We start from the raw sequence: 18,855 nt of genomic DNA on the forward strand, positions 1-18,855 counted from the left end.
ATCTGAACATTTGAATACATACAGGACCCCAAATATATTTAGGTATTTTGAAAGTTGTATACCTTCAACTAATAGTTCATATTTCTTTAGTTAGGGTCAGGATCATTCTTAAACTCTATTCTATAATTAATAGAAAAATATTCCTAATGTATGCCCCGGTATGTTTCAGTTTCTTCTGCCGAGTGTTTGGCAATCAATTTCTAAATAAACTAGTCTATTTTTTTCTTAAAATAATGTTGATAATAAAAATAGATTCAGAGGCGACTGTCAATCTTGGTACATAGATATAGCTCTGAAATTTGGAGGAATGCTCTGCAAAGCAAGCCATGTGCTCTTGTGAACCTGTTGATGTCAAGGCAACTGTCTTTTAAAGATTTGGTGCAATCATTTCAAGCCTCTTTCTAGGGCTTCTGAGCATTTGTTTTAGCAACGGTTCTAGCAGATGTCTCTTGTGTGCATATACTTATGTGTTCAGCTAACTGGGAAAAGGCCTTGAAGCAGCTTCATTGAGCCTTCAAAAGACAATGGGTGCCCTAACATTGAGAGCAGCCCTTCAAAAAGCACCTCTCTGAAAGATGTGCACAGACCTGCATAACTAGGTTGTAATAGAGAAAGAGAGAAGCTTGAACAATTGAGTAGTGTGCATGAGTTCTCTCGCTCATCATAAATAAGCAGAATCAGAATGTAGCTCTTGACTGCTGCATGTACTATATTTAATATAGATCTTTTTATTCAGTGTTTTGTTTCGTTTCTCCTTTTCAGCCTAATAATACCTTTTTCAAAGCTGATCTGATATGCTTGTAATATGTATCTCCAAAAGAAAGGAATAACCTAACAGTCTTGGTATCTGTGCTTTCTGATTCTGGTGTTTTGGTTTTGGTTAATATGTTTATATAGAATGCAATTGTATTTTCTGTCAGCAAGCTGGAAAGCCTATTGAGCAGACATAAGAAATATTTTAAATTAACATAGAATGAACTGTATGGTTATAATGGCAGGTTCAGGTGTTAATTGAATGTACAAAATGATTGCAAAACTAGGGAGAGAATGGAGAATGTTTAATTACATACTAAAATATGTTTTGGTTACATATCTTTTACTTTAGATAATTTAAATCCATCTGGCAAAGGTAAAGATAATGTAACATAAAACTAACAATTGTACAGCAAAATAGAGATGGTAGAAAAGTTTGCTAAAATGGTAAGTTGAATCAGGAGCACAAGTGAGGTGAAAAGTGTGTTTAATTACTGAAAAGTTTTTTAGGTTGTAAAATTTATTTTTAAAATGGAATTGAACATTTCTACACAAAACTTCATACTGGTATTGGAACTGAATTTATCAAATGTGGAACAGTGCATTAAAATTTACTGAAAATTCTGTCATGCTTTACAGATTATAATGAAGATGAGTTTGGAAGAAAATTGAGATTCCTCTTGCAACAGCTTCCGCCTGTGAATTACAGTTTATTAAAGTTTCTGTGTAGATTTTTAGCTAATGTAGCATCACATCATGAAGAGATTTGGTCTGCAAGTTCATTGGCTGCAGTTTTTGGTCCTGATATCTTTCAGTAAGATATTGTTCCCTTCCCCTAATGAGACTTTAGAGTAAAAGTGTATTTAGGTAATTTCTCCTGTAATCTAACAATTAAGTAATTTATTTATCATTTTTTATTCCTGTTAATTCAGCAAATTCTATTAAATATTATTATGTTAAAATTGTATGCTCCTTAAATTTAGCTTTTCTATTAATAAGATAAGATGTATAATAGTGTACGAAGGTTTTTCTTTTGCTACATTAACAAAATTTAATTTCTGTGTAAATATTGGATCTGGCCACCATTCATCCCTTCACATGTAATTCCATAGTTACATTAGATGCTTAGAATGTAGTAGTAAATCATTTTCTGATTAGTGTGATGAATAGACCTCATTCCTCCCAATTTCAGAAATACAAAATTGAGTGGGGTAATTCAAGCAGTGGCCCAGCATTGCTAGACAAACCAAAAATGGTAATCTCTTGCAGATGGTGCTCTAGAAGGTTCTCTAGCTCTAGGGAGAAAAGTGGTGTACAGGCAGTCCTGTTTATCCTTTAAGATCTCTACCTCTGATATCCCTGGAGTAGGAAATATTAACAACATTTGATAAAGTAACATTAAAAATCATGAATTTAGTTTTGGACATTTTTAAAGCATTTACACAGATGTGGAGGATCTGAAAGAGCAAGAACTTGTTAGCAGAATAATGGCAGGACTGCTAGAGAATTATGATGAACTCTTTGAAAATGAAGAGGAAGATTTCTCATCTAATGACTTAAGTTCAGTAACTGAGCAGGTAAGAAACTAATGTATTTTTGGCTAAATAAAATATTGGTTATATGTAAAAATAGAAATGTTTCACTGTACAGTATACTGTGTCTAAAAATTCTAGTTTAGTTTACTAATTAGGCTTCATTTGTGCTCCTAACTCTCTTCTTCTTCCATGTGCAGAGGATTTTTGAAACAGCTGGGTTGTAACAGAACCCTGTTGTTGTTATATTCTCCAGAGAATAGCCCAAATGAAAATTCTAAAGTGATGTGTACTAGATGTCCTGTTTGCAGATATGCAGCTACTGGCTATTATATTCAGTTAGGAAACAAAACCAGTTCTCATGGGGGAATCTTAACTGACAGCATTCAGACAACACGTTAAGCTGTGTTTTAATGAGATGTGAACAAGTCTAGCCTTGTCACTTTACGCTCATACCTGCCTCTTTGCTGTATGAGAGAGGGGAAGTGTGATGGACTTTCTAAAACATAGTGTAGAATGATGTTCAAGTAGCCATTAATGTGCAATGCCATGATTTGAAGTAGTGGTATTTAAACTGAGACAAAATCATGGTTTGACAGACAGACAGCTTTGTTCAGCATGCTCCAGTTATATGTAATTTATTCTTTCTCTACAAGTACACTGTGAAAATAGTTACACAAACCAAGTCATTTGATGTTACTATTTAACATCTCTGTCTCCTACTGGGAAACTAAGTACAAAGGCTAGTAAGAAGCAAGGAAAAATACATACGCAGAGAATCAGTGTCTGTCTAGGCAGACTTTGGAAATAGCTGACTTGCCCATTATTTTGGTGGTGAAGTCTGAACACAAATTTAGTCGATTACATCTATGGACTATTAAATCATTGAATTGTTCAGAAATAAGGAGAGCAGTGACTATGAAACTAGGGAACACTGCTACTCTTCCTGATACTACATGTGCTTTGCTTAAAGAAGGTCCACATTAAATCCCTTAAAAATCTTGTGGCTTTCAAGGAATGGAAGTCTTTGTTTTTCCTCTTGTGTATTGGCTTAAAGTTGAATGTCATATGCATTATGCCTGGCTATGAGGTCAGGGGTTCATTGTTTTCTTTGTTGAGTTGAGATTGAAAGCATAGTTATCTATAAAACTTGATCCACTTTATTTTTGGCATATACTTTCCCCCAAATGTTTGGAATTTAATTTGTTTTATCTGAGAAAATGGGGTCTTGATGTTTCTTGTTTTTGTTTGTTCGTTTTTTAAAGATAAATGATTTGTTGGATGAAGATGATATAAAGCTTGAGCAGTCTGAAGAACTGCCAGAAGAAGAGGAAGAGGAAGAAAACGCAGAGGATTTGAAATATAGGGAAGATACAGAGCCTCAAGATATGATGGAGAGCATCCTGGAGTCATGTAGTGTTTCAGCATCAACAAGGTATCATCAAGGATACTAAAATGGTATTACTAGGCAATACACTGTATGGTATACTTCATTAATATAGATGCTTCTGTTTTTAATGTTGGATTTTTGGATTTCAGTTGTGCAAAATTTTGGAAACAACTTTTCAACCATCCTGTCACAGAAGTCAGACAGAGAAACAGTAATGTAGTCAAGCTGACACAATGATCTTAGATCTGAGTTTCCTCCATCTAGGCCAGAGTGCGTCTCTGATACTACATCACCTTGGCTTGGTTAACATTTTGAATTCTGGACCCATGGCAAAATTTCAGGATATTAATGCTTCACATAACATTTCACAATTTAATGAAGTAATAGTTTCATGTTTTTATTGTTTCATTCAAGAATTTGGTGGGCATGATCCAAAGCTTAACAGTTAATTTATGCTTGAAACAATTTGTTCAATTCTCTCAAGTTTAATTAACAATGCCCAACTTCATCTGAAGTGTGACCTGTATTTTGCTGAGCTGAGATCAGTTACATTTCTAATATGATGAATTTAATAGAAAAACAAATAGAATTAAGTCCTGGCTTGTTGGCTACATTGTGTATGGTAACAGAAACTTCATAAGAATGAAAAATGAGTTTTGTTAATGTTCAAGATCCAACATTCTATTCCCACTGTGGCTAACCTGATCTCTGAGGAAAAGCTGCAAGGTGTAAGTGTAGCATTATTACTCTATTTGGCTTCTGCCATATCTGATGCTGGGGGACATACTGTAATTGATACTGGAGTCATGGGTATCTGCAGGCTTGCTTTAGGGGAGTGTTGGGGTGGGTGCTCCAATTCCTGCAGTGACTCCAAATTTGTGCCCTTGAACACCATGCCCAAGTCAATATATAGACATTGTGATTAATAATATTAACACATATATTTTAATGAAAGAGGGGAGGTAGTGGTATATATACCACTCAGAGTCCCTCTTTGGGGGGAGATGGGTGGTAGTATAAATTTGAGGAATAAATAAATAAAATTAGTGTACAGAATGCTAGATGAGGTCAGAATAATATCCCACTAATTGGTCTCTTCCTTGATTTCTAATAGTCCGTAAAGTTACATGGTCTCTTAATAGGAAAAATGTAACTGCTAGTTTTCTGCAATTCTGTATAGTTTCTTAAGGCCTGATTGGTTCCTGCTATATCCTAAATGGCCAGAATGCCTTTAAATCAAGAAAAGTCAGTAGTAGAATCCCATTTAAAATTGTTGTGTATGGAACTGAAATGTAGGCAAATAATTTTTTTCATTTATTAATGCCTGCATGGTTTGAATATAGCAGCCAACTAGTTTGTTATGAGCCAGAAATTCAGAAACTACATCATGTAAAAAGAGGAAAGAGAGTCTGTAAGCTGATGCCCAACTATATTTTAACAATTATTTCTGATTCAGTTCTGTGACATGATTGCCCATATTCATAAGTCTTGGTGTGAGAGGAAATGTTAAAAGCACATTTATAAAACAGTATTCATTTTCTTGTTATACACATACACAGTGACTAATTCAGGAGTTAACTTTTTCATGCATTGGATACAATCATATAATTTTTAATTGAGGGCTCAGTGGATGTCCAGAGATAGTGAGCAATATGTCTGTAGACACTGCATTACCAATCTCTTTTCTATACCAAAGTCAAATTTTCCAGATAATCTTTGACACTCATGTGTCTGCATTTACTTTTAGATGTTGATGCTATGAACTTCTTCAATATCATTCAGCTCTGTTTCATAAGTTGGATAGTTCTGTGTTCATAAATTGTAGGATTAATTAATATCTTGTGATGAATAATGAATAACATAGCCAATTGGAAAGGAAATTCAAGGTACATTTATTGTTGTCACTTATTAAGATTCTCTGTGTTTAGCTAATACTGAATAACACCAAAAGCTAGAAAGCCTTTGCTTTCTGTGATCCTGTTGTTGTATAGCTCATCTCTGTTGATTATTATTAACTTTTATATCTGGATAAACCAGTTTTATTACAGTTTGAGCTGCTTCTCCCATTCTTTGACTGCATTAAGGGCTCATATAAACTGTGATACAGAATAATTGAAATTAGAATAAACCACTCAGTTGGTTTATATATTCCATATATTTTTGTGATGATTTAAACTGAAAAGGAGTTGGATGAAAAAGCCTGTTAGTACTAAAATGTTGATTGGGCAGCTTACTGTCAGTAGTGACCTCATGTTGCAGTCTTTTCTATGTAGACTGCAGGACTTAGTGCAGTACTTCAGTGCTATCTTAGAGGCAGCTATTTAAATTGAGCAAGCACAATAAATAGCCAACAGAGACTGCCATTCTGTTTAGTTTTTCCAATGAAGTGTTTTTATATGAAATGTTCATTTGGAATAGGTAAACTAATGAAAATGGCTTACAAAGTTCTACTGCATAGGTAAGTTGACTTAAAGGACTGTATGATAAAATAAAAATAACTTTTAAAAGCTAACTATGGTTTTGAAAGTACGCACTGCTATAAACTGCTATTTTCCTGCAGTAATATAGTCTATAATATTTAAGGAGAATATACCTCTTCATGCATTCCTAATTGTTTATATGGGTTATTAAAATTATAATGCTTATAAATATTTAAATTATTTTGCCAGATTACGACAGCATATTAAAATGCTTATGCTGATACGCTGTGTCATTCTTTGTCAGCAATTCACCCAAGTAATGCTGCTGCTTGAAATACAAATGTGTGTAAAGGAATTAATTCAGATACTTTGAACTACATGGTATCTATTAAAATCTATTAAACTAATTAAAGAGACTGTAACAGCAATAGGATTCTTCAGGCTTGGAAGTAATGCTGTTTTTCTGAGAACAGTCACTGCATTGAAGATAACTTGGGGGTGAGAAAGCAATGTAGAGTGTTTTGTTCTTATGCTGACTAGGTTTTTCCCCCCCACTTGGAAGCATTAGAAAAGTTTAGAACTTTGTCTAATGTAACTATTATATAGTATATGATTTAATAAAAAGCATGCTGATCAAAGTTACTTTACATAAACTTTGAATATTCAAGTGCTTATTTAAAAATAATCACCTTCATTCCTTTCATAAATTTGATCCTCTGTACATAATATAATACAGTGCCTGATACACTGCATAAGCACTTAATTGCCTTTCATAGGTTAAGGGCTTGTTCATATTAAGTTACAATAAATGAAAAGGTTTTTTTTCCATTCTAAAATTAACAGTTACTTAGTCAAAGTGAAAAGAGGTTGATTTGGAAGAACTGGTTTTTTTTAAGGGCACATATTTTTATATATAAGCAAAAATAAGATGGCCTTCGTTATAGCAAACACTGCAGCTATTGTAAAACTAATTTAATAGTATATTTTAGGCTCTGAAATTTCTATTTTAACTTGCAGGCGTTGTGAGATTGTAGGTATGCTAGGATCTTAGAGTTATTTTTGATACAGAACAGAACTTGTTGGTAGTCTGGAAATACTTAAATTATAAGGAGCTGCTACTAGAACTGTTTATACCTGAAATGGAAAGTCTTCAGTTCTTCTTCTCCCAAACCGTAGAATTTATTACGTAGTAAGAGCTTATTGAACTGATCAATATGCTTTATATAATGTTCCTTCTCTATTATTTGGGTCCCAGATGCAATACTTAAAAGTGACTAGAGCTTCCAGTCAAACATCTGTCTTTCTATTCATGTTGAGATCTTGGGACATTCGTTTGGACTTGCATGTGAAACCTCCATTTCTTCTTGAACTGCAAAGTCACTAATGTTTCTTGTTTGGAGCCCAGTTCCCATTTTCATTACTTTTATACTTTATCAGGTTATGGATGTTTGACTTAATACTGTTCATTACTGCTTTCTGACCTATGCTCCCCACTATTATTTCCTTTTTCTATTTTATATCATGTTTACTTAGATCAATACTGAATAGATGCATAATGTTTTCAGCAATTTGGTAATCTTTGTCTTGAAGATTTTGTAGAAGTGCACGAGAAAAGACTAATGCCAAAATTCATACTTGCTAGTTGTTTTTTTAACTCCTGTAGTCCTTGCAGTTTTTAGAGCTAGGGAACACAAAATTGGAGTTTTGTTGGAAGAAGTTTCATAAAAAGTTCATATATTTTGTACAATATTTTGAAAACTCAAATGGCAAGAAAGTATAGAATTTAATGTGAAAAATACCCATTTTGATTAAGGTACCTTGAATGTATTACAAAAGTGAATGCTTCTTCCCCCCCCCCCCCCAATCCCAAGAACTAGTTCTTTGTTGTCTTTAAATAGTCACAGTTTTTCTGGTGGAAGTGTTCAGATATTAATCTAAAGGTTTAATAAAACTGTTTGCCTTCTTGCCAGTCACAAGAACTCCTCCCTCATCTGTTAGACTATGAACACTCTTGCTTATGTAAAACCTGTTTCTTCTTTCATATCATGTCTTCTTGGGAGGAAATGAAAAATGTTTTTGGACTTTTGAAAAAGCATCATGAATTTCTTCATGTAAATTAAGGGGTAGGGAAGAAAACACACATCCCTTTCTTTTATGTGGAGGAAAGAGGAAATACGTTTTCCTTTTACACTTCATTTTTTTTTAGGAAACAGCAGTAAGGTAAATCTTCAAAATATTTGTAAGGAGGTGGGCCATATATTTTTCTTTATAGAATTGTACTGTTTCTGTGCATAGGCAATTAGACTAGCTTTTAAAACAGCTGAATGAGCCTTACAAAGGATGTGGCTGCTTTAACATTTCAAAGAGAGGTGCTTTGTTCATGTTAACACACTTTGTAGAGCGCCTCTTTGAAATATTTTGCACGGTTCTCCAAGCATTACTAAAGAGCAAGTTAATAACAACATCAGGCTAGTCTGAAATCAACACCTGGCTCTGTTCTGTTAGCAGTACATCTCATTTTGCTGTATTGTTTTACTTGCAGAAAGTTATATTAAAGGACTGCATTTCAGTATGCAGAATGACAAAATGTTAAAGAATGGCAAAGACAACTCATAACCTGGTCACTTGGGATTATGTCTGACTCTAAAGCTTTTATTAGTGTTTGTACCCTCTGTCATCAGTATACTAGGTTTCTTTCTGAAAATCATTACAATATAATAAAAGTAACTGAATTGAAGCCTGAGTGTACATGGTTGTTTTAGTTAAGTCATTAGTATAACAGTTCACAATGCTATTTTAAGGAATTTAGATATGACCTTGGAGAAGGCATGAAAGCTTGGACAGAGGTCTTGGACAAGAGATTATAGATTGAAAGAACTATGAGAAAGAAACTCAAAATAATCCCGCTTTGATTTTGTTTAGTATAAGATGGGACAGAGAGAAATTTAGACAGGTTTTCAGTATTCTGTTATTATATCCTACAACAATCAAGTAGCATTTATGGAATCCTTGCAGTGCCTGTTTGTTGACCTGGTCTACCATAAAGGTAGGTACCTTGTCCTCCTTAATGGCTGTTTTATACCTTTCCCAGGGTCAGCTCTAAATTCCTTTACAGCTATTGAGATTTTCTGAAGTATACCATCAAACATCGCTTAAAAATTATCTCTTAACAACTTAAATGCATAGCATTTATCTCTAAATCATTCCCTAAGACAAAAAGTATTTTTCTCTCTAAAACAAAAATATTACTTTTTTGCCTGTTAGCATATAACAAAAAGTAGCTTAGCATTCATACAAATAACTCCGTCAAGACTTGAATTTGCTTCAGAGATCTGTCTAAAACATAAGCATGAAAAACTGATTCAAGTCTCCATTTCAGATACAGGTAGTCCTTTTTTAGTGACCACAATTGGGACCAGCAACTTGGTGTTAAGCAAAACAGTTGCTAAGTGAAACCATGACTGCGCTTATGATCTTACTTCAGACTTCCTTTGCTTTATAGACCTGTGAAGGTTATAAATGCAAGGATTGGTCATAAAGTTACTTTTTCATCACCATTGTAACTGCAAATGGTTGCTAAACGTCGCTAAACAAGGACTACCTGTAGTTGAAGTGGCGTGACTTTCCCTTTTATACTCTCCTTAATTTAATCATAGCTCATACATATATCATGTTTGATGGATATTTATGAGTAGATTACCTGAAATAATACCTTTTTTCCACTAAATTATAAAATATTCTTGTCAATGTGAGTTTTCATGAAACAGATTGATATAGGTAAAATGATACCCCAGTAAGAATATCTGCTTGTGTCTTCTAACAGCATTCCTGACACAAAGGAAGAATTACGATTTTAATACCTTTCCTTTTATGGTCCTTCCTGGATTTGAGTAAGAACAAGTAGTTCAGAGTAGTTTATATCAAATTAGCTTTTAATTTTTTCATAAAATCCTTTTTGTTTATCGGCCTTTGCCTAGATTTATTTTCCTTGCGCATTTTCTTTATTTGATCCATAAATATTTATTTTTGATTGATTTTGTGCCATCAAGTCAGTGTTGATTCTTAGCGATCATATAGATAGATTATCTCTAGGAGGATCTGCCCCCAACCTGGTTTGTCAGGTCTTCCAACCAGCTTTCATCACCGCTGTAAGTCCATCCAGCTTGCTGCTAGTTGTCCTCTTCATCTCAATCCTCCCGCTTTTCCAAGCATACAGATTTCTCAATTTCAGTGTGGTCATTTGTACCTTGAGTGAGAACTCTTGATTTATTTGTTTTATCCATTTGTTTGTTTTTTTGCCTCTCCATGATATTCTCAGGATGAAAGATTAAGGAGAGTCCAGCTTGCTGGCAAGCCTTTTCTGTGTTGGCCCCATTCCTACGGATTATGTTACTCATAGAGCTCCCACACTCTTGTCCTTCTGGGAGGCCATAATACCATGACTTAATAATATGGCACTTGGAACTTAGAGCTGTGGCATAGGTGGTTTGTCTCTTTAAGTGTTTTAATGATGTTTTAATGTTATTTTGTAATGAATGTGTTTATTGCTTATTTTTCTTACATAAGCTGTTTGGAATCTTGAGAATATAAATTTTAGTAAATAAATAAGTAAATAAGTAAGTAGACAGACAGAGGAGATATACATAAGTTGCTGTTTACGTTTTATCCCTGAATACCTGTTTGATGAAGAAATAATTTATTCCAGAGAAAAACCATTATTTCTTCTTCATTGCAGTGCTCATTTCTCCCCCTTAAGCATCTTGCCAGCTTCTGCAGAGTAAGTATAAATTCCCCATAGGTATAGAAGATATTCATGATTACATTGTATATTGTTATGGAAGCTTTGCACTGTGGAGCGTTGGGTGAATAAATATTGACTGACTTTAGTATAGATAGGGGACACGGCACTGCGGGTTAAACTGCTGAGTTTGCTGATCGGAAGGTCGGCGGTTCGAATCCATGTGACGGGGTGAGCTCCCGTTGCTAGTCCCAGCTCCTGCCAACCTAGCAGTTCAAAAACATGCAAATGTGAGTAGATTAATAGGTACTGCTTCGGCGGGCAGGTAACGGCGTTCTGTTTAGTCATGCCGGCCACATGACCACAGAAGTGTCTACAGACAAACACCGGCTCTTCCACTTTGAAACAGAGATGAGCACTGCCCCCTAGAGTCAGACACGACTGGGCTTAATGTCAAGGGAAACCTTTACCTTTACCTTAGTATAGATAAAACCTTGGAATTAATACTAGAATGGCTTTTTAAAATACATGTGAATTTTAATCCCCATCTTTCTTTTCCTAATCTTCCAGATACCCACATTTCCTGTTGGTTTAAGAGAACATGGCTTATTTTGACCCTAGATTTTCTTCTTTTGACCTTTCTTTTCTCTTTATTTCTTTATTTCTTCTTTAAATTAAATCTTTGTATTGTACAGTTCATCATTTAAACCACTAATTCTCAGAGGGGTTGCTATTCTTTCTGATTGCCTTCAGTCTGCTTCCACTTCTAAGATTTCTCCCAGCCTTGATTTTCATTGTATCCCATTGAACTATGAGCTGTCAGAAGATTTCATGATATCACAGCAATATAACTAACGATTATGAGTGCTTCATGGATAATGATCATTGTTTGCATGATTTATTAATATTAATAATATTTCAGTTAGCAGAATGAGGTTTCAGATACAGCTAACCAAATATAAATGAAGCAATAAATAGGCACAGGTCTATAGTTAAAAGCTGCATTAAGAAATCCAGAATTGTTCTTTAGAAAGGGCCTGAAACATGATAGAAACGAAGGAGGTCATTCTTAAGCAAAATTCAGCCAGATAGAAGGCAGGAACAGTACATATCTAGGGATTAGCAGACTAGGATACATTCACTTGTTTCATCTTACTTGTTTTAGAGTCAGATCCAATAATTTTTTCTTCCAATTTTTAAAATTAAAAGTCCATAGAAAAATATGCTGAATCAGAATATGGGATGGATGGATCTTGGATTTAATTTTTAAAGTTTTCATGCTTTCAACTGGAATTGTAAAAATTTATTTTAATCATAAGAAATTTGTTTTGAGTATAGTGTCCTTTTCTGTCCTAACAGTGAGACACATGCTGAGACGAGGAGTAGTTCTCTAATGTTTATTACTGCTACATAAACAGAATCCTAACAAACTGAATAAGCATGGGAAAAACCCAGACATATAAACCCCAAAGGCTACGGTGGGTCTGATCTGTGTCTCTTTGAATGGCTGCTTAATTCCTCAGTACTACGCATGCGCTTTACAGCCTGAATGGGAGCCCCCTGCTCGCCATCCTTACTCATGACATTTTCTTTCTATAGTCTGTTACTGAGTAGGATCTGAACTATACAGTGGCAGCAGTCACTCTTATTAAAAGATTGACTTAATTAATTAATTACTGAGAATTATTTATTTGTGTAACTTAAGCGCACACTCTGAGTCTATGTGGTAGTAAAATATCCTCTGCTTGCTAGGAGCAAAATTGAGCAACAGGATTATATTAGGAACATAGATTATTAGCCAGTTTGGTTTAGTGGTTAAGGCACCATGCTAGAAACCAGGAAACTGCGTTTTAGTCCTCCCTTAGGCACGAAAGCTGGCTGGGTGACCTAGGGCCAGTCACTCTCTCAGCCCAACTCACTTCACAGGGATGTTGTTGTGGGGAAAATAGGAGAAGGAAGGAGTATTAGATATGTTCACCGCCTTGAGTTATTTATAAAAATAAAAAAGGGATAGAAAATAAATAAATTAATAAATTAATACATATAATTATTTTATTTAAAGCATCTTGGAAAGAACAATTAGAGCAGCTGTAGAACAACATCTCTTTGATCTGCAGAGCAGCATAGATCAAGATCTCAAGAACTTACAGCACCAAGTGGTGTGTCACGAAGCAAACACTGAGGAAGCCGAAAAAGGATCTAACAACCAGTAAGATTTTGTTTTATATTTCTTATTTGATTTTTAAAATGATTAACTGATTTTTGTAAAGTTTTACCAAACAGTAACATTAATAGGGGATTAGTAAATTATTGCTATAGAAAAATATTTTTAATATCCTATAGATAAAATATGTATTGTTTATTTGTAGTGTTTTGGCACTATATGATGATGATGATGGTATGGGTGATGATGATGATACTTGGCGGCATTTCCATTATCCTCAATATATTTCATAAGAGATTTCGTAGTGTGCTGATACTTTATTCATGCTGTGTTTGTTGAGTTTTTCTTCAACTCAACTTCCTGGAAGAATGAATAAGAAATTGAACAGCAGCTGCCCAACTGTTGCAGATGATGATTTACCTCCAGGACATTCTAATTAAATTAGGATTATAATCTGTAGATTGTTGTTGCTCCCAGTATATTAATTCCCTTCCACTTCTTCTGAAGCAGTTCTTCAAGTAACATGCTTGAACAGGCAGCAGGTGCTGTTTCAGAGATGTGGGATATTTCATTTTTTTAAAATGTTTATTAATTAGTAATTGTTCAATATGTAATTAAGACACATAATGTAGAATATAAGACCGACAGAATACAAATCTAAGAAAGAAACAGGAAAAACTAAACTGGTGCAGGAGTAAGCAAAAAAGCATATCAGACCAGTGGTTTCTAACCTTTTCCAGCACAGGTATAAAAGTACTTAAAAGTTAATCTCTTACTATTAACTGAACATTCAGTAACATTGTATCTCTAAAATCAAACCATTCAGTCTTCAGAACCTAGAATCAAGACTTCATTCTTTTGTGTTACAAGTAAATAGTCCAAGAGCGGCTTCCAGCTGGAAACAAATCTAGTTACAGTGTTTTCTCTTATCAATGCTGTCAGTGTAGCCATTTGTGCCAATTCCATCAACTTAATCATCCAGTCCTCCATTGAGGGAATTTGTGTGTCCCTCCATCTTGGAGCATATAAGAGTCTTGCTGCTGTTACCATATATAAGAACAGAGTGCCATGTTGCTTTTCAAGCTGTTGGTCCATCAAACCCAAGAGAAACAGCTCCGGTTTCAATTGTAAGTCCACTTTAAGAATCTTTTGAATAGTACTACATATTTGGTTCCAGAATTTCTTAGCTTTTCCACAAGTCCACCATAAATGATAGAAAGTTCCTTCCCCCATGAGCATTTCCAGTGGACATTTGATACCCCCTTATACATTTTAGACAGCTTATCAGGAGTTAAATACCAATTTAATTTTATAAAAATTAAAAATTAAAAAATTTCATTTTATAAAAAATCTCTTTCAAATTATAGTTCAAAGTAAATTTCAGACCTTTGTTCTGCATATTCTCTCATTGTTGTATCATAATATTGTACCCAAAATTCTTAGCTCATTTAGTCATACAATCTTGAACATATTCATCTTCTAACTTCAATTGCGACAACATTATATATATTTTCTCAATAAGATGCTCATCGTTTGTACAAAGTTCCATTTCAAGTTGTGTTTTTTCATGAACAAAATTATGTACTTTCTTATCCAGATTGAACCGTTCTGACAATTGTGCATAATTAAACCAGTGACAAGTGTAACCTTCCAATTCTAGCTGTTCCCTTGTTTTAAATTTAGGTATCCCTTCTTCAAAGTTCAGCAAATCTTCATATCTCAACCAGCGTGGTTTACCTGTCATCTCTCTCCTGAAAAAAGCTTCTTGAGGTGACAACCACATAGGTACATTAGGGGACAATATTGGTTTATATTTATTCCAAACCTCAGTATGGCACGCTTAACAAAATGATTTTTAAAGTCTTTATTGGCTTTAACTTTATCATACCACAAGTAGGCGTGCCATCCAAATCAGAAATTGTGTCCTTCTAATTCCAATAATTTTGTGTCCTTCAAGGTCATCCAATCCTTCATCCATAGCAAACAACAGGCAACAAAATACAATTTCAAATCCAGCAGACCTAGACCTCCTTGTTCTTCGGCATCTTGTAACAATTTATATTTGATTCTTGGTTTCTTCCCTTGCCAAATGAACTTAGAGGTATCTTTCTGCCATTGTTTAAATGGTAGATCTGTTGTCAAAATCGGTATTGTCTGGAACAAAAACAACATTCTGGGCAAAACATCTTAATCACAGATATCTGACCCATCATTGACAGTTGTACTTTTTCCCACCGTACCAAGTTTTTTTTAACTTCGCCCCACAATTTAACATAATTATTCTGAAACAACATATTATTCATGGCTCTTAATGTCACCCCCAAAATCTGATCTTTTTTTTCAATTATAAAACCAGTCTTACCCATCAACATTTCTTGATTATGTGCAGTCATGTTCTTGTTTTTTGTTTATTTACTTTAAATCCAGCTAATGGCCCAAATTCCTTTAATTTCTTCATCAGATATGCAACAACATTCAAAGGGTCTTGTAGTATTAAAACTAAATCATCAGCAAATGCCCTCAGTTTGATGACCTCCTTGCTTATCTTCAAGCCCTTTATTTTATCATCTTGTCTAATGTCTCTGTTCGGAACTTCCAAAACTAGGATGAAGAGTAAAGGTGACAAAGGACATCCTTGCCTTGTTCCTTTCTGTATGTGGCAGGGCTCGGTTAAGTCGCCATTTATAATACGCGCTTTTTGAGGCACATCAATTGATTTAATTCCTTGTATAAAATTGTCTCCAAACTCGATATTTCCAAAACTTTGAACATAAAAGTCCTGTTTAAATTGTCAAAGGCCTTCTCTGCATCTAGAAAGATGAGAGCTGCTTGCTGTTCATTGTGGTGTTGTAACTATTCTATAACGTCCAACACTATTCCCACATTGTCTCTTAATTGCCTTTTAGGTAGAAACCTGCATTGATCTTGGTGAATAAAGTCCTGTAAAATTCTCTTCATTCTTTCAGCCAATATTGAAGCAAATATTTTGTAGTCATTGTTCAACAAGGAAATTGGTCTATAATTCTTACTTAGAGTGGTATCTTGGCCTTCTTTTGGTACGAGTGCAATATTGGCTTCTTTCCAAGAGTCAGGCATTACAGAGCCCTGCAAAATAGAATTAATTTTTGAAAGGGCTGAAGAAGCTGATCCTCGAAGCACATATAATGCAACACTGGCAGAGATGTGGGATATTTCAGAATGGTTTCAGTGTGCTTAACTTGTATGAACTAACTACAGCATAACTTTCTTTCTATTGCTGATCTAAACTCCTTGCTTTTGGGGAACAGCAGTCTCTAGAGATTATTGCAATATCTACAGCCTATGGCTGAATATGTTAGGAGCAGTATAAGTTTTACTCCTAAGTACAATTTTATAAACATTAATATATGAATAATTGTGCTATAACGTTTATGAACACCCTATTAAATAATAATTAGATATTAGGAGTTATTTTTTTCTTTTCTAAATGCAGTTATACAGACTTTTATAAATCTATTCTGATTTTATTAATCCAGAATACTATAACCACCAAAATAGTTAATCCCTAAAGTCCTTAACATGAACCCATAAGCAGATAGTTTTATGCAGGTAAAATTCTTTGTTTAGCATCTTCTTCCTTTTGTTAGGGATGATACTGAAAAGAATATTACTAAAGATTATGAGAATCTTGAAGACTGCTCTGAAACAGTGAATTGCACTAATTTAGACTGTGAAATTGTACAACCTGTGTCTGAGGATAAAGAAAATTATCAGGTAAGAGTAGCATAAAATAAGCTTCATGCATTTTGAGTTTTGTTTCCTGTGACTAGAGTCTAAAAATATTTTAGTGCAATCTGAAATATAACCAGAAGGAATACTATTAGTGTTTGTTTTGTAAATATATTAACAGTTATCCTGCTGTAAACTAGCTATAATAACAATATTTTCAATTCTTCCATTCTTTGTTGATATAAGAGAATCTCCAGACTATGACTGTATTCTTCCTTGTAAATCAAATATTTATTATGGTCATAGCCCAGCATAATTCTTCCTTGTAACTCTGGGGTGGGGAACTTAAATCTGATCCAGTCTGCTAGTCAGGCCATCCAAGCCACAGGATCAGAGCTTAACTCCTCTCTTGAAATGAGAGCTGAACTGGCAGATGCTCCATACACCTGTAAATACAGCTTGAGAAAGGCAAGTGGTGGTCCAAGCTATAAGAACTTTGCTTTTAGGCCCTTATTTGGAACACCTGCAAGCACAGTTCTGTCATCTCCATGTTACAATAGACAGGAACAATGCTTTTCTCCATGCAGGACATGAGTCCCATCCACCACTTCTGGACATAAAAATTTTCCAGACCAAATTCAATTTCTTGCTCCTGACTTAGCGTAAGAGTTCATCAGTATGCTAGCAAACTTTTCACTTTTCCAAGTTTTCCTCCCCTTTTGGCTCAGGAGACTATACCTTCCATGCCCTTGGGGGGAAAAAATCCAATTTGCCCTACTTTCTTTGACTTTTTCATCATCTGTTATTCTTAATTCTTTTAACTAAAATATTCTCATAATTATTTCCATTTAAATCTGTTTACTTTGCCATCCCTCTCCAAGCCTTCTACTCTGAAAGCTTTCAGAGAAGTAGCCAAGTGCAATATCTGTTAAGGAACACATGTAATTTTGATACATTTGTTCCTGTAAGAAGTTAGTTGGATTGAAAATAAAAGTATTTTTAAGATAATCCAGGCAACATGATAGATAAGCAGGGAGTTGTATGCAGGTCATTTCAGGACAGTTCAGGGTTCTAGATGAGAATCTTGTTTATTTCTCTGAAGTGACCAGTGTTAAGGCTTACTTGCCACTGGGAAATAGAGTATAATCCAGTAGTTATATGGCATTTAGCCAAAAAATATTTTAAACCTTTATTGTTATATGAAAAAGAAGGCTAATTGCTAGAAAGCTGGAATGTTGTTCCCATCAAGTTTAGTTTCAAAGTGTTACTACCCCACATTTTGTCAGACCCTTTTTTTCTCCCAGGGCTGTTTAACAGGATGTCCCCCATTTTATGTTTGCCCATTATATCCAGTGCACAAGTGTGAGTTCCATATCAGTTGGATTTCATTCTAAGTGCTTGTCAAACTATACATTAGGGCTATGCAGCACTTCACATTTGAAGGGGAAAAGGTGATTTGGAGCATGGGCATTCACATAACATTTCTCATCAACTCAAAGTAGGTGTGTCTTTTCTTGAGATTGAATAGCTCCCTTCCATAACTACAGTACAATCCTTGAAAAAGACACATTTATATTAAGGTGTTGTTGACAGGTGCAGTGTGCACACCCATGTATGCTTTGACACCCTTCTTTCCCTTTGAATCTGATCCAAAGCATTGCACAGCCCTACAGTATATAAGAGGGCCAAAACAGAGGGCTGTGAAAAAGGAACACTTTTACCAAGGCCTAGAAATTAAAAGCAGCTGGCCAATCTGAAACCTCCCCCCTGCCCCAAAATGAAGGCTAAAGTTTAGATCGTGCTTGAAGATATTTATAGATATGTATTTCCTTATATCTATATATCTAGGGTCCAGACATATAAGAATACTTACTGCAAATCTTAAGCAGTGTTAGGACAGAATGAACAATATTTTGCTCTTGCTAGCCTAGGTCTTTTTCTCCAAAAGAGCTTCTGCTTGTGCAAATAAAATATATGATTTTTGTACTATCCTCTGTGACATGGTCTTTCAACAGCTTCATTCCCAAGAATATTGCAAAATATCTTGCCTTTTTAGAACCCTGCCTCTGAGTGAACATAAGTTAAAGCAAAAATTAGCAAAGGGGAGGCATTGTAGAAAAGCTTCAGAGCTATAGAATAATTTCAGGATT

General features: G+C 34.7%; 1 protein-coding gene across 2 annotated transcripts in view; it reads left to right on the top strand.

Annotated features, from left to right (window-relative positions):
- Positions 1-18,855, top strand: part of FAM13B (family with sequence similarity 13 member B) — a 74,935-nt gene that overhangs the window by 19,842 nt on the left and 36,238 nt on the right. For both annotated transcript variants that reach the window (XM_063292265.1, XM_063292266.1), the window contains exons 5-10: positions 1,393-1,567; positions 2,189-2,330; positions 3,551-3,720; positions 10,831-10,872; positions 12,896-13,042; positions 16,624-16,750. In XM_063292265.1, coding sequence (XP_063148335.1) covers positions 1,393-1,567; positions 2,189-2,330; positions 3,551-3,720; positions 10,831-10,872; positions 12,896-13,042; positions 16,624-16,750 — 803 coding nt within the window. The remainder of the gene's footprint in view (positions 1-1,392; positions 1,568-2,188; positions 2,331-3,550; positions 3,721-10,830; positions 10,873-12,895; positions 13,043-16,623; positions 16,751-18,855) is intronic.

This window comes from Candoia aspera, chromosome 2, assembly GCF_035149785.1.
Source record: "Candoia aspera isolate rCanAsp1 chromosome 2, rCanAsp1.hap2, whole genome shotgun sequence".
Classification (NCBI taxonomy): Eukaryota; Metazoa; Chordata; class Lepidosauria; order Squamata; family Boidae; genus Candoia; species Candoia aspera.